Genomic DNA, 16,715 nt, shown 5'->3' on the forward strand with positions numbered 1-16,715 from the left:
CTGCCGAGCAAGGAGCCCCATGTGGGACTCAATCCCAGGCCCCTGGGATCATGACCTGAGTTGAAGGCAGATGCTTAACGACTGAGCCACCCAGGCACCCTCCTTACCACTTTAGATACGACTGACCATTTCTTCTTTTGTGCTCCCACTAAATGTAGTATATTAGTCCTATCCTAACAAAAATCATGTTTAAGATTGTATCCCAATTATCTGACACATTAAACACACAATAATTAAATGAATCAGTGTTCACCTTGATTCAGGAGACTTTCTTCAACATTCTAGGAGAATGTCACCATTATGCATAGACTGTAACAAATCTTTTACAGTTCAAACCTGATGATTGTTTTTAAAATGATGCATCCCGGGGCGCCTGGGTGGCTCAGTTGGTTAGGCGACTGCCTTCGGCTCAGGTCATGATCCTGGAGTCCCGGATTGAGTCCCACATTGGGCTCCCCGCTCAGCGGGGAGTCTGCTTCTCCCTCTGACCCTCTTCCCTCTCGTGCTGTCTCTCTCTCTCTTCTCAAATAAATAAAATCTTAAAAAAAAATAAAATGATGCATCCCCCTGGCACTTTAACTGTCCTTAGACAGATGGCCAAAGCTTGGCTGTGGGAACCGCATATGGTAGGAGGAGACCATGACTAGAGCGCGAGGAAAAGGAAGATTGGCAGCTAGGGCTCAGAAGTTCTCCTCAGACCTAAACTAGGACTAGGAAACTGCTGATGGTTCAGCTTTTGAAATACGGTTTTCGCATCCTAAAGAAAAAAGATTAACCTATCAGAAACAACCGAGCACACCCAATTATCAATCAAGAGCGGGAAAGGAGCCAAAGCCTGGGGATACCCACGCACCAACGAGGACGTCATTCTCTAGTCTCAGCCAATGGACGGTTGGACGGGGGAGGGGGCGGGGTAACAGGCGGACCAATTGCCACAAAAAACAAACAATCTGCAGTACAACTGTCCTAACCACAGCGCTCGCCTCTCAAAACGCTGGAACAAACTCCTGAGCAAACCACTTGTCAAATACTTTCCACTCTCCTTCTCTCCCGGGAGCAGTTATAGTGGAGTACCTTCCTCACACCAGAACAAGGGCCTTCTTTCCACCAGCTCCCACAGACTCGCAGAAAGAATACGGCAACTTTGAGCTTTCTACCTTCACAGGAACTGGCAGTCCGGCGCTACCTGAGGGGGAGGGGCGGCCCCAGTGCGCAGGCGTGCACGCCTTGTGGGGGCGGGCCTGTGGCGGCCCAAAGCATCCTGGGTGCTGTATTTCTTTTGCTGGCAAAACTCAGCCACTCCTGTAGCCTTCGGAACTACATTTCCCAGGAGCCTCCGCGACTCCGGGGTGGGCGGGGTGGTTCGTTAATGAGCTCGAGGAAGCCGCGGAGCTGCCCACCAGGTTCCAAAACAAGGAAATGAAGGGGGGAGGCGGGACTGGGGCTGCCTGCGGGAGTCGCCGCCGCCGCCGCCGCGGAGGAGGAGGAGGTGGTGGAGGAGGTGGCTGCCGCGGCCGCCGAGGAGTCCCTTGCTGAAGGCGGACCGCGGGGCGGCGGGTGGCGCGCGCGCGCCCGAGAGGCGGCTGTTGGAGAAGTGGAGCGGCGGTCGCGGGGGGAGGAGGAGGAGGGACTGAGCGGCGGCGGCCCCCGCGTCCCGGTGCCTCTATGGGGAAAGCAGACAATGGATTATGATTTCAAGGCGAAGCTGGCGGCGGAGCGGGAGCGGGTGGAGGATTTGTTTGAGTACGAAGGGTGCAAAGTGGGACGCGGCACCTACGGGCACGTCTACAAGGCGAGGCGGAAAGATGGGTAAGAGCAGGGGCGGGGGGAGTAGGCTCGCTTGGGTCCTCGCCCAGCCCGCGACCGCGCGGGATGGGTGGGTCGGAGCCGGGTCGGGCCGTTCCCGAGTGGCGAGGCGGAGGTGGTCGCGGGGCCGTGTCCCAGCACGGACTGAGGGACGCGGGTGCTGCCCGCCGCCTGCGCGGCCCCGTCGCGCCCCTCGAACTCCCGCGGCGCAGCCCAGTCGGGGGGCGTCGGTCCCGTCCCAGAGGGCGCCTTCCGCGTGCATGGAGCTGGCGGCGGGACTCGAGTTGGGACCTCGGTTGGAGGTGGAGTTTGTGGGGTCTGGCCTCTTGGGGAGACGCGGAGGGATGAGAGAGCTTTGCCGAGGAGTTGCCGCTCCGGCCCTGGGCTGGTGACGGTCGTTGTGGAACTTCCAATCGGCTGAGCGCCTCCCGGGGGCGGCGGTTTGAAACCTAGCCGAGGAGCCGGTCGCGCGGCCGAGTGCTGGGGTCCTAGCCAGCCTCACGGGTCTGACCCGCCGGGCACCTCTGCCCTTGGCGCCAGCCAGCCCATTCGCTCCTCAGCGCAGTCCCCCGTCCCAGTCTATACCTGGTGATTTCTGGATTCCTCCTCATTCGCCCCCGATTGCGCTTTTTCACATTCTGACTTCCGCACCTTACCTCGAATGTAGGACCTCCTGGGAAACTAACCGCGTTTTACCCGCAGAACTTCAGAGTTCGTCTAGTTCTCTGGTAACTCATTTCCCCCCACCTTGGATATTCTGATGTTCTGCACTCCGTCCCCTGGCTAAATGACTGCGTGCTGGGCTTTATCGAGCACCTAGATTATCCAGAACGGAATGTGAAGTGACAGAGATCTGGGCCTGAATCTTTGTTTTCTTGGGAGTTGAGGGAGAGCCGTAGTAACCTCTTAGGATGCCTTTATTGATTGTTCTCTTAGGAGAAGGCGAGCTGGATAAAGTATTGAGAACGCCTGTGCTTCGTCCTGTAGGGTAGACGATCTCGTACCGTAGGACAGGTGGAACCAGCTCCTTGCCTGTGAGGGGTAGGTTTAAACCAATCGCTTCTTCACCGCCCATCCTGGCAGAAATTCTCCTCCCCCAGAGTTAGGAGCCCAGGAACGTCTATCTACCTGTCCCGCTTAGATTTCAAAGACTTAGATTTCAAAAACTATATGAAAGAGAGTCTTTAGGGTCGTAACGGAACATTTCTGAATAAAGTGAGTATCAGCCAAAATGACATTAGTAAGATTTGAAGTGTTGCCTATCGTTCTGCGCACTCTGTTGTAATTGATATAATTGATTTATGAACTCTAGGACGAAAGTAGTTGGAGTGTGTGTGCTTATTTAGTACAGAGAACGAGAAAGCACAGCTTTACAAATTGTTTTATCGTAAAGTATCATGGAAATCACCAGGTACTATACACGTGTAAAGGATTGTTACTGAAAGTAATTTTTGTCTTATAACTGAACAGGCCCCATGGTATTCAGTTGTAAACTTTTCTCATAATTCTTTCAGTTAATTGCCAGGTGTCCTTGAATTAATATCTTGGAATGTGAGGTACTATAATTAACTTGTATTTTGTTTTTGGAATATTAACTTTCCTTGTTTTACTGGTGTCCCTGTAGTAATCTTATCAGATATACTTGGGGAGAGGATATCTAGTTTTCCTATTTGGACATTGGCATTACAAAACAAATTACATGTGGTGTTTTTCATACTCCTCATGCTAACTTTATAATATACTTGATCTGGAATTTCTAAAATGTATTTTTATTTTTGTTAAAATAGCTTCCTTTCAGTAGGCAACTTTTGAGAAAAATTGGAAATTCTGCTTTTGAATTGTATTTCATTAGCACGGGCTATAACAAAAAACATAATTTAATTCCTGCTTCTAATTGTTCTTTTTGAATATTTTCCCTTCTAATAAAGTTCTTGATTCGACTACACTTTCTTCTTGAGTGAAATTTGTTTGATTAGAATTAATAAAGTTTCTTTAATAGAATAAGATCAGTTTGTGTATTTTCAAAATATACTTTTTAAACTTGTAGGATCTGAAAGCATTAGTTGTTATCACTGAATTGTAAGAAAAATCATTATAAAGGTAGGTTTTCTTGGACGAAGGGTTTGGTTGAGATTTGAGGCTTTACAGTAAACACATCTCTTGTGGGTTGGTAGGATTAGTTTTATGTTCATTGATACCAGCGATTTGAAAGAATAGAAGGTTTTTAGTGATGGTTCTAAACTCTGATGCAGATTTGCATAGTAAAGGATTTTACACTCTGATCATGGTCAATTACAGTTTAGCTCTTTACAGAATTTATTTTGGTTAATTCAGAAAAAATGTATAATGCTATTTTAGGGAGCAAGAAAAAAGTCACATGGGTTCGTTAAAGAGAAATTATTCTGATGTATATAACATAGTATATAACCAAAAAATCATTTAGGTCTTTTGGAGAAACACTGGAAGAAGTAATGTAACACAAAACATCACTAGAAAAGCCTCTGCTTGTAGTTTAATACTACAGTTTAAAAAACCTTAGAATATTTTCATTGAAATAGGACTTTAACTTAGACTATGTTAATTACACTACATAAATTTGTAACGGTAGAAGTGAAAGATTACCTTTGGGTTTTTCACTTTTAATAAAAATGTTACTTTTTCTTTTTGTTTTGAAGGAAGAGAATCTTTTGACCCAACCATCCTTTTTAAATAAACTCAGGCTTAAAAGTTATTCTTGAGAAACAAGTTCAGAATATTTCTAGATTTTTTAGTATGAGCAAGAATTTCTAATAGTTTTTCTCTTAACAGTAACAAGTCACATATAACGGTTTATGGTTACAAATTTCAAGACCATATTTCTTAAATTTGAAAAACTTTGTTTTGATTGATAAAGGAATATTGTTAAAAATTTCTTTTGTCAATAAGAGGTTCAAACAAACTTGATTCCATAGGATAGTGTTATGTCTGAAAACTGTTGTACCCAACAATAGTACTATTCAACTTTGCAGACATTCATTTAGTCTTTGAAACACTCTAATCAAAGAATGCTCCTTTTTGGAGATGTCTGAAAGATACTCGTTAATTGAAAGTGAAATGGCTGACTGACAACAGTTTCAGTTTTGCCTTAGGGTTTCAGATGAGTAGTTGGTGACTATATATCTTAATGTATAAAGTTACAGATGAGCAATTGGTGTCTGCATGTCTGCTAATGTAGGTCACGAAATCCTTCACAAATGTAGTTAGGTACATGTGGATACATATAGGTAAATAATAGGCATGGTCATAACAGCCTGGTTTTGATAGATTTTTCATATTTGGTTTGTAGTTAAAATATATATTTGCAATTTTTTTGAGATCTACGAAGATTAGAGATGATGTATCAGTAGGATCATAGCATTTTAGAAAGCTATCAAGAGTTTTAAGATCATTTAGTCTCATTTCTTTACAAATGAGAAAACCAGAGCTGTTAGAGGTTGTCATGACCATAGTCTCACAGCAAAGACAAGCCTCACAGCAAATTGCAAGACAGTAATCCAGCTCTCGTGACTGAGTTACTGCATTTTCTAATGTGTTTTCCTTCTTTAATACCATAGGAGGCAAAACAAAAAAGGTCACGTTGCCTCCAGTTTATTGTATAAACTTTTTCCATGTAAAGGATACATCTATACCAACAAATACAGAAAAGGGAAAATATCACATGGACATTTAAAAAAAGTAGAAGTGCAGGCCTGTAGTTCTCTTTATCTGGTTTCTCTGCATTCTCACTGTCTTACTTTTGTCCACCATCTTTGATTTGTACAGTAGCTTAATTGGTTTCTGCTGTTAGGTTAGTCTTTCCTCATGATAGTCCAAGATCCAAGTTGCCTGGGGTCATTTTTCTACAAAATAAAATCACTCATGTCACATCTTGGAAAACTGTGCAGTCTCTCTGGCTCATACAATCACATCCAATCTTAATTCCTTACTTTGGCATGTAAAGCCATTTGCATTCGGATCCTAAAGTCTTTCGTCTTTACAGCCTTTGTGCTTGCCACCAACTCCCTCCTTTTTTCCAGGGTGTTCAAGCCATGCTTCTGTAGCACTGAACTCATATTTTCTAGGACTTGGTAAGTCCTTTTCATTTCTATTTTTTTTCTATAGTCGAAGTAGAATGGTGTTGCTCTGCTACTCCCTGCCTTTTCTCCTCACTCCCAAAAACTTGGCAAACTCCTGCTCATCCTTAATACCTAATTCAAATAGCTTTGCTTCTAGAAGCCTTCTCTTATTCACCAAGTATGTTCATTAGCTGTGATTCTGTCCTTCTTTGTTCTTAGGCGTGTAATATCACTATAGGTAGTAACCCGCAGGGCTTGATCTCACGACTTTGAGATCATGACCTGAGCCGAAATCTCAAGAGTTGGAAGCTTAACTAATTGAACCACCCCAGGTGCCCATTCTGTGCTTTTACTAGCAATTTTATAGAGGCGCTTAGAAAATGTTAGCATTCAAGCATACTTTAGGAAGTTTATTGATATTACGGGTTTATGTTAATAATTTAGTATCTTTAGCACTTAGTAAATCAAATGGTCATTGGTTTATGTTTAATTGGTTCTTCATTTATGCAGTGCAAGCTTTCAGAACTTTATTTTTGAAGGCCAAGGGAAATAAATGCTCTTTTCAATGAAATTTGATTGTTTAGAGCAATAGCCGACAAACTTTTTCCACAAAAGAGACAGGTACTAAATATTTTGGGCTTTGTGAGCCATACCATATATGTTATAATTACTTGAATCTGCTGTTGTAGTGCAAAAGTATCCACAAATAATATATAAATGAATATAAATTAGAATGGCCGTGTTCCAATAGAACTTTATGTACAAAAACAGGTGGTGAACTGGCTTTGGTCTGTAGGCTGTAGTTTGCCCTGCTTAGTTTACCAACCCTTAGTCTAGAGCAGTGATGCCCAATAGAACTTCATGCAATGATGAAAATGCATCTGTGCTTTACAGTATAGTAGCCACTAGCCAGATGTGGCTCAAGGAATGTGACGACTGTGACTGAGAAACTGGCTAGTTGCTGTGATACTGGACTGGGAAGGTTTAGTTTTTGGAATTAGTGGCTTAGCAACACATAATTTTCAAATCCATGAAGTGACTTTTTTTTTTTTAAACTCTACACCCAACATGGGGCTCAAATTCACTACCCCAAGATCAAGAGTTGCATGCTCCACCGACTGAGCCAGCCAGGTGCCCCTGAGGTGACCATTTAATAAAAATGTGTATATGAGGGTGTGGACAAATGAAATAGGAAAGCTCATGTCTTTCAAGTTGTAGGAGGGATTTTGAGGCTGAAACATTTTGATGATGCAAACTGATGCTTAAACTGAAAAACTGTCAATTTGTGAATGCAGTCAAGATCACCTTTTCAAAAAAGTATTTTATTAAAAAAAAGCATGTGTTCAGTAAGTAGTAAGTGCTTGTGCATAAAAAGATGTACAATGTAATATATAAGCCTTCCCTTTCCCCACCCCTTTCCCTTTCTACAGGCACCCATTCTTGGTTTTCCATTTTAGAGAGATTTTCTTGGGGTGTGTGTGTTTAATATAGTTTACATTTCTCTATTTTTAAACAAATATAATTTGAAGATCATTACATAACTGATATGCAGAGATGCCTAGTTCTTCTAAATAGTTTTACTGTATTCCATTGTATTGACTTACATAATTTACTTAACCATCCCTCTTGATGGATATTTAGGCTGTTTCCAGTCTTTTGCTAGTACTAATACTACAGTGAATAAATATCCTAGTAGGTACAGTTTTTGTGCATATTACTGTAGCTAATTAAAATTTCTGTAAGCTATTTACTTTTGGAAGTACTGGCTTGAAATGATTTGCTAACATGGTGATATATGAGATATAAATCTCTGAGGACTGGAGACAAGGAGGCTGACGATAAGGAAAATAAATGTTTAAGGCTTTAAGAATATGTAATATATAAAGATGAGTTTTAAGTCACTAGTTTGCTAAAGGAAATACAGGTTACTATTTTAGCAGCATGGGAAAGGCATGTCTCCGATTTTTATGTAGGAAAAAAGCAGGCCTCTGGAAAGGTTTTTTTTTGATGTAATGGATCTCAATATTGATGAATCAAGGATTTTTACTTTTGTGTATTATATGTTTGGACTGAATATGCTGGATAAAAATATGTGATATTAAACTGTGTGCTTGTTTTGCAAAATGCTCACGTAGCATAGTGAAATTTAGACATCAGTGTAGAAGACTTGAAGGCAATATATTACAATTTTAAATCTTCTTGGTGGTAAATGATGAGAGTAAGGCTATTTGGTTAATTTTTTTTTTTTAAAGATAAGCCTGTTCATTATCTTGTGATGTTGGTATTGTATAATGTTGGTGCTGCCTTTGGATCCCAAAACAAAGGGACAAGAGTTTTTTTCCCCAGAGAGCATTTTAATGTTTTGAATTATTAACATGACTGTTTCTTTAAAAACAGGTAGTTTTTAAGGTCTAGAACCATGAAGAAGTAGCCAACAAAGCTATTTGAAGATTTTGTCCATTTATAAATAGCTGAGAGTTCAACACTTCCTGTAATAGGCCTTTTGAGCTCACATTGTGCAGGATAAAAGAGAGTCTCAAGAGAGGAGACAGGATGTAATTCAGGATACAAGTGTGCAGCAGTAGTTTTTTATTGAGGGTTTGAATTCTTATCCAAAAGTAAGTGATGGATCAAAGAGAAGTAAAAACCTGTAAAGTCCTCAAATAATTGGTATCCTTATAAAATATCTTTAATTTCTAATATAATGAGTCTTTCTAAAGGAGAAACACACCCTCCTTATAGAGAGGCTTTAAACCTGTTGTGTGTTTTCTTTTCTTTTTTTAAGATTTTTTATTCATTTATATGAGAGGCAGAGAGAGGGAACACGAGCAGGGCAGAGGGAGAGGGATAAGCAGACTCCTGGCTGAGCAGAGAGCCCGACTCGGGGCTCAGTCCCACGACTCTGGGATCATGACCTGAGCTGAAGGCAGACGCTTAACTGACTGAGCCATCCAGGTGCCCCTGCTGTGTGTTTTCTATCGAAAAATATTATTTCAGTGAGATTTTGTGGTTGATGATCTCAGTTACCAAGGAAAACGTGATTAGGAAATGGATTTAATTTTGTTTTGTACTGTGACCACAGACCAAAACCATGTCGTGGCAAACTGTTTTGTAGATACTTATATTTGGACAGAAAGGTGAATCCAAGGCTGCTGGAAAAATAAGGTAAAACTTTTGCCTTACAGGTGGTTAGTTTGCCTTACAGGTTAGTTGCATCTTTCTGTAGGGAAGTTATAATTTTCTTTATGATTGTTAAATAAGCTCACCTATGAAAGTACCAAGTGGTCTGAGGCACAAAGTATGTTGCTTTTTACAAAAGTTAGTTTCCTTTTTCTCTTTCCCTTTTTGCAGTGTAATTATTATAATTGCATTTTAAGAGTGACTTAAAACACCGAGTGAATCCTATTGCTTTGTTAGGTGCAAATTTAAAAAAAAAAGTGACCTTCCTTTTTTCTGAAAAATTATATGTAATTTGAACTTGTGTAACTTAGAAAACCAGAGTTCTGTTAACTAATTTCTCAGCAGTTTTTGATCTTTATAATATATTCGTGTCAAAGTGGAAATATTTTTATTTTTATGCTATTAAAATTTATTAAATAATAGTTGTACCTGATTCAAACAAACTCCAACAGTACAACTTATATAAAATGAAAAGTAAAAGCCTTCCTTCTTATTGTCCACTCTTAAGCTTCCTCATTTCTCAGAGGTAACCAATGTTAATTATTTCTGTTTTAAGTTTTGCTGGTGCTTACCACTATGACTTTAATAAGCATGTAATTCTGTTTCTGTTTCTGTTTCTTTTTATTTTATTTACTTATTTATTTTTTCTGTTTCTTTTTAAAAAATATTTGTTTGAGAGAGAGAGAGTGCGAGTGCACATGAGTGGAGCAGGGGGAGGGACAAAGGGAGAGGAAGAGGGAGAGGGACAAGCAGACTTCTGGCTGAGCTTGATCCCAGGACCCTGAGATCATGACTTGAGCTGAAGGTCGGGTGCTTAACCAACTGATCCACCCAGGCACCACTATAATAATAATAATTCTGCAAATGCAAATAATTCTGTTTCTTGATTTATGAACTTTAGATGTTTTTTGTTTTTCCATGAGAAAAGCTTTTTTCAATTTTGTGAAATCTCATTACTTCCTGTTTTCCCCTTTCCCATCTCAACGTTCAAATTTATTGCCTTTGTTACTTTAAATTTTTTATGGTGAATACTTTTATGACTTTAGATCATAAATTTCTTTTTCTTGATTTGTTAGTTTAGATATTATTTGTGGTCTTCCTGATATGAATATTAAGGAAAGTAATATATTTGTCTTTTTCTCCATCTGCCAATAAAGTATAATTTTTATAGCATCCTGCTTTTTGTCTATGAGTTGATTTTAAAAAGGGAACACTGAAAACCATGTAACAGCCTTAAAATATTGTGATTATGAAATTATTTATTGTGGGATGAATTAGTATATTAAGACCCATGGAGAAGGAAAACTAGTCTTGTGCATTAAGTAATTGCTGCTTAAAACAGTCTTCCAGGTATTAAGGCCTAATGGGTTTTTTTAGGTTATTTTGCCCTTTCTTCAAATATTCTGCATCTTACTTAGCTAATAGCGTTTCTTTATATCTTATGTGTGATTTTTCTTGGATTCCTCATTTTGGTTCAGTTGAGGACATCTTTTTGAGTAGCTTTTTCATATAGGATGTGTACATATTCCGAGTTCTTGTGTGTCTGTTAATATGTTTTATATTCATACTTGATTAACAGTTTGGCTGAATATATAATTCTATAGTAAGAATAATTTTTGTCTCAGAACCCAAAACTGTTACTTTATTTCTTCTGGGATTTCTTGTTGCTCATGGGAGTTTCTTTGTTGGAAACTTGCTTTATCCTCTCTGGAATCTCAGGATTTTTCACTTTATCTAGGCATTCTAAAATTTCACCAAAGCCTGTGTAGAAAATGTAGGTCTTTTTTTTTTTTTTTAAATTTATGTGGTTTTGTTTCCATGTCTTTTAACAAAGTATTTTTTTAATAGATAACCTATGCATATAATTTGAACTTTAAAGGTAAAACGTGATATTTAGTCTAGTTGCATTCCTTCTGCCTCGTTCCCTACACCTTCACTCCCCTTTTCCAGTCTTGCCAGTTTCATATGAATATTATAGTAGCCTTTTTCTTTTGTCTTTGGTTTAGGGCAATTTTTATTTCTTGTTATTTATTTGATTAATTTTTCTTCTCCCTCTGTTGCCTTTCTTGTTCTCTTCTTCAGATATGCATATTAACAAATGTTGACCTTTTAGGCTCTATCTTTCATGTTTCTTAAACTCATTTTCAAAAATTACAACTCTTTTTTCTTTCTACATTCTGAAAGATTTCCTTTAATCTTCTAGATTACCAATTTGGTCTTTCGTGGGGGTCGCTATTTTATTACAGCATGAGTCGGACTGCCTGAGTTTAAGAGGACATTGGTTTAATAAAGTAAATAAATTCCCTATTAATATTTAGATTGTTTCTAGTGTTTCTTAAGTAATTTTGTTTGTATGTACCATGTGCTGTTTTTAGCTTTTCCTTCTTAATATTTTTCTTATAATCTGAGTGCTAGACCAAGATAATGGAAACATTTCTGTTTTAAAGATTTTATTTATTTATTTGACAGAGACACAGTGAGAGAGGGAACACAAGCAGGGGAAGTGGGAGAGGGAGAAGCAGGCTTCCTGCGGAGCAGGGAGCCCGATGCGGGGCTCCATCCCAGGACCCTGGGATCATGACCTGAGCCGAAGGCAGACTCTTAACTGACTGAGCCACCCAGGAGCCCCTTCTCTGTTTTTTTTTAATGCTTTTTTTTTTTTTAAAGATTTTATTTATATTTGAAATAAAGTGAGAGAGAGAGCATGAGCAGGGGGACAGTGGGAGAGGGAGAAGCAGGCTCCCCACTGAGCAGGGAGCCCGATGTGGGGTCGATCCCAGGACCCTGGGACCACAACCTGAACTGAAGGCAGATGCTTAACCGTCAGCCACCCAGGCCCCCCTAAATGCTTATTTATTTATTTATTTATTTGCTAGAGAGAGAGAGAGAGCACACAAGCAGGGGGAGTGGCAGGCTAAGAGGAAGAGGGAGAAGCAGGCTCCCCATGAGCAGGGAGCCCTATGTGGGGCTCCATCCCAGGACCCTGGGATCATGACCTGAGCCAAAGGCAACCACTTAACCAACTGAGCCACCCACGTGCCCTTCTGTTTTCACATATATAGAAATTATATTGGTTTTCCTGCCACTTTACTATAATAGTAAATACTAATATAATAGTAAATTCTCAACAACATCCATTTATTCACATATTCATTCATCAACCTGTCTCTATCCAAATTTCCATCATTCATCCTCCATCTGCCTATCTTCTATCTGTCTATTATCTCTTTTCATTGTCTTCATTTTCCTGGTATCCATTCACTTATCCCTTGTTTACTATTTATCATTTGATTCCTTTCCTTGAGCCAAGAATTGTGCCATAGGTACTGAGTATACAAGGATAGTCCCAGACTGCAAAAACTGAGACTGGAGGTAAAACAACAAATTGCTATTGTGATTGTCTACAGGAAGAAAAATAGGGTTGAGAGGAAGACTTTTTGAAAAAAGTGTATGTATACTCTTGCATTATTTGAAAAATATCTACATATTTATTTTGCTGTATTTATATTACCTATTTAAAAATGATAAAACATTAAACTGTAGAGTATATATAACTTAAGGGAAAAAGACAAAATGCCTTTATTTTTAATTTTTTAAAAATTTATTTATTCTTTTTAAGTATGCTCCATGCCCAATGTGGGGTTTGAACTCATGACCCTGAGATCAAGAATTGCTTGTTCCACTGACTGAGCCAGCCAGGTGCCCTTATTTTTTATTAAAAACGTTTATTTATTTATTTTTAAAGTAAACTCTATACCCCATGAGGGCTCGAACTCATGACCCCAAGGTCAAGAGTTGCATGCTCTACCGACTGTGCCAGCCAGGCATAAAAAAAGGCAGAAATCTTTAAAAAAATAAAATAGCTTTTATTATCTTATAAAAATCAATGTGTTAACAAAAAGACCAATATGTATTTATTAAAGAAAAGTTAAGAATTATAGAAACATAAAAAAAACATAAATCACTTATAATAAGACCACTCAGAGATAAGCATTGATAATATTTTCATATATTCTACTGGTGTTTTTTTTTCCCCCAGTTCTACTGACACAGTATTTACATACAGTACTGAATAAGTTTGAGGTGTATCTCATAGGGGCAACTGGCTGCCTCAGTTGGAAGAGAGGGCAAATTTCTTTTTCTTTTTATTAACATATAATGTATTATTTGTTTCAGGGGTACAGGTCTGTGATTCATCAGTCTTACACAATTCACAGCGCTCACCATAGCACATACCCTGCCCATTGTCCATCACCCAGCCACCCCATCCCTCCCACCCCCCTCCACTCCAGCAACCCTCAGTTTGTTTCCTCAGATTAAGAGTCTCTTATGGTTTGTCTCCCTCTCTGGTTTCGTCTTGTTTCATTTTTTCCCTCCCTTCCCCTATGATCCTCTGCCTTGTTTCTCAAATTGCACATATCAGTGAGATCATATGATAATTGTCTTTCTCTGATTGACTTACTTTGCTTAGCATAATACCCTCTAGTTCCATGGAGAGGGTAACTTTTGATCTTGGGGTCATGAGTTTGAGCCCCCCATTGAGTATAGAGATTACTTAAATAAATAAAACATTAAAAAAATAAGGTGTATAGCATAATGGTTTGATTTATATTTTTTGTGAAATGATTTACCACAATAGGTTTAGTTGATACTCTCATAAAGATAGAATAAAAATCGTGATTGGTAAACATAAAGTTCATCATTTAAAAATTATAAAATTCAGTGATTTTTTTTTTAAAGATTTTATTTATTTATTTGACACATAGAGATAGTGAGAGAGGGCACAAGCGGGGGAGCTGCAGGGAGAGGGAGAGAGAGAAGCAGGCTCCGCTGAGCAAGGAGCCCGATGCGGGGCTTGATCCCAGCACCCTGGGATCATGACCTGTGCTGAAGGCAGAAGCTTAACTGAGGGAGCCACCCAGGCACCCCAAATTCAGTGAGTTTTAGGACATTTGTAGCATTGTGCAACCACTACCATTACTTAGTTCCTTACTAAAGAACTTAAGATAGTTCTAGAACATTTTTGTTATAGCAAAAGGAAATCCATACCTGTTAAGCAATCACTCTGATTTCCCCTCCGCTGGATCCTGGCAACCACTAACTGCTTTCTGCTATGGATTTTACCTATTGTGGATATTTCATGTAAATGGAATCATATACTATGTGCCTTTTTGTGGCCTGCTTCTTTCACTTAGCATAATGTTTTTGTTTTTAAGATTTACTTATTTATTATTAGAGAGTGAGAAAGAGTGTGCACACTCGGGGAGGGGCAGAGGGAGAGAATCTCCAGCAGACTCCCTGCTGAGCGGATTCAGTCACAGGACACAGGGCTCGAGCCCACAACCCTGAGATCATGACTGAGCTGAAATCAAGAGTTGGACGCTTAAGTGACTGAGCCACCCAAGTACCCCTAGCATATTTTCAAGGTCCGTCCATATGTAATGAATATCAGTACTTCAGTACTTTTTATGGCTGAATAATATTCTATTGTATGGATGTACCACATTTTGTTTATCTATTCATTCACTCAGAAATTTAGGTTGTTTCCACTTTTTGGCTATCGTGAGTAATGCTCTTAAGAAAATTTGTGGACAAGTTTTGTTTTAACATGTTTTCAGTTCTCTTGGAGTGTAATTGCTGGGTCATATGATAATTCTATTTTTAACTTTTTGAGGAATTGCCAAATGTTTTCTGAAGTAGCTGTCCCATTTTATATTCCCATCTACAGTATATAAGGGTTCTGATTTCTTTACATCCTCACTGACACTTGCTATTTTCTGTTTTTGTTTGTTTGTTTTAATATAGCCATTCTAGCGGGTGTAAAGTGGTTTTCTCATTCTGGGTTTCTCTCTCCCCACTCCCAGTTTTATTGAGATATAATTGACATATAACATTGTATTAATTTAAGTTGTACAGCATAATGATTTGATATATGTATATGTTGTGAAATGATAATCATAATAAGTTTAGTTAATATCCGCTACTTCATAGTTACAAATTTTTTTCATGTGATGAGAACTTTTAAGATTCACTCTTTTAGCAGCTGTCAAATATATAGTACAGTATTAACTATAGTCATCATGCTGTATGTGACATCCCTACAACTTATTTATCTTATAATTGAAAATTTATACCTTTTGAATACTTTTAACTCTCCTCTCTTCCTTGCCACTCCCATAACCACCAATATGTTCTCTGTTTCTATTTTAGTTTTTAAAGACTCCACATATAAGTGAGATGATAAAGTATTTGCCTTTCTCTGACTTATTTTACTTGGTATGATACCCTCAAGGTCCATTCGTATTGTCACAAATGGGAGGAGTCTTTCCTTTTTTATGGTTGAATAAAATTCCATTGTACTTATATACCACATTTTCTTTAACCATTTATCTACCAATGGACACTTAACGTTGTTTCCATGTCTTAGCTATGTAAATAATGCTGCAATATTTAGTAATTCATTTTTGAGATAGTGATTCATTTCCTTTGGCTATATACCAATAAGTGGAATTGCTGGATCATATGGTTCTATTTTTACCTTTTTGAGGAACCTCCATACCAGAATTGTTAGGTATCTATTTTGACCTAGAGGTGTCATGAACAAGGTAGTAAGATACCAAGATTGTTTTAAGTTTGGGATCCTCTTAAGATGTGAAGAATGGGGCGCCTGGGTGGCTCAGTCGTTAAGTGTCTGCCTTTGGCTCAGGTCATGATCCCAGGGTCCTGAGAATGAGCCCTGCATTGGGCTCCTTGCTCAGCAGGAAGCCTGCTTCTCCCTCTCCTGCTCCCCCTGCTTGTGTTCCTGCTCTCACTATCTCTCTCTCTCTCACTCTCTCAAATAAATAAATAAAATATTAAAAAAAAAGATGTGAAGAATGTTTATCCATATTATGAAATTTCTTTTGAAAACTTGATTTATAATGGATGTCTATATTTTCCTATCATGTGGATTTGTAATGCTTTAGTTAACCCTTTCTAATTATTGAACATTTAAGTTCTTTCCAGTATTTTGATAATACAAATAACATTAGTAGATGTTTTTGTATGTAAATTTTGGTCCATATATTTGATTCTTTCTTACAATAGTCTTATAAAGAAATTTACTGTGTCAAAGTATATTAATTGTTTTAAGGCTCTTAATGTATATTTCCTAATTGCTTTTCATATGTAGTTTCATTCACCACCACAGACAGTATATATGTGCCCGTCTTATCGCATCTTCAGTAGCTTTAAATATTCTTTTTTTTTAATCATTTTATTTTTTTCATCATGATAAGTGTACTATTTAATCTCCATCCTCTATTTCCCCTGTCCTCCCACCTACCTCCCCTCTGGTAACCATCCGTTGTTCCCTGCAGTTAAGAATCTATTTCAGTAAGTGATGGGAATTAAGAAGGTGATGAGCACTGGAATTGTTGAATCACTACATTGTACACCTGAAACTAATATAACACTGTATGTTAACTAACTGGAATGTAAATAAAAACTTAAAAAAAGTCTGTTTCTTGGTTTGTCTCTCTTTTTTCTTTGCTTGTTGTTTTGTTTCTTAAATTCCACATATGAGTAAGTTCATATGGTATTCATCTTTCTCTGACCAAATTATTTTGTGTAACGTTGTACTCTAGCTCTATCCAT

At 38.7% G+C, this 16,715-nt stretch overlaps 1 protein-coding gene across 2 annotated transcripts in view; it reads left to right on the forward strand.

Annotated features, from left to right (window-relative positions):
* Nucleotides 1-1,427: 1,427 nt before the first annotated feature.
* Nucleotides 1,428-16,715, forward strand: part of CDK19 (cyclin dependent kinase 19) — a 165,986-nt gene continuing 150,698 nt past the window's right edge. The window contains exon 1 of one of the 2 annotated variants that reach the window (XM_027602644.2): nt 1,428-1,809. In XM_027602644.2, coding sequence (XP_027458445.1) covers nt 1,682-1,809 — 128 coding nt within the window. In that variant the 5' untranslated portion in view covers nt 1,428-1,681. The remainder of the gene's footprint in view (nt 1,810-16,715) is intronic. The other variant, XM_027602645.2, reaches the window with a different exon arrangement.

Source organism: Zalophus californianus, chromosome 7 (assembly GCF_009762305.2).
Source record: "Zalophus californianus isolate mZalCal1 chromosome 7, mZalCal1.pri.v2, whole genome shotgun sequence".
Classification (NCBI taxonomy): Eukaryota; Metazoa; Chordata; class Mammalia; order Carnivora; family Otariidae; genus Zalophus; species Zalophus californianus.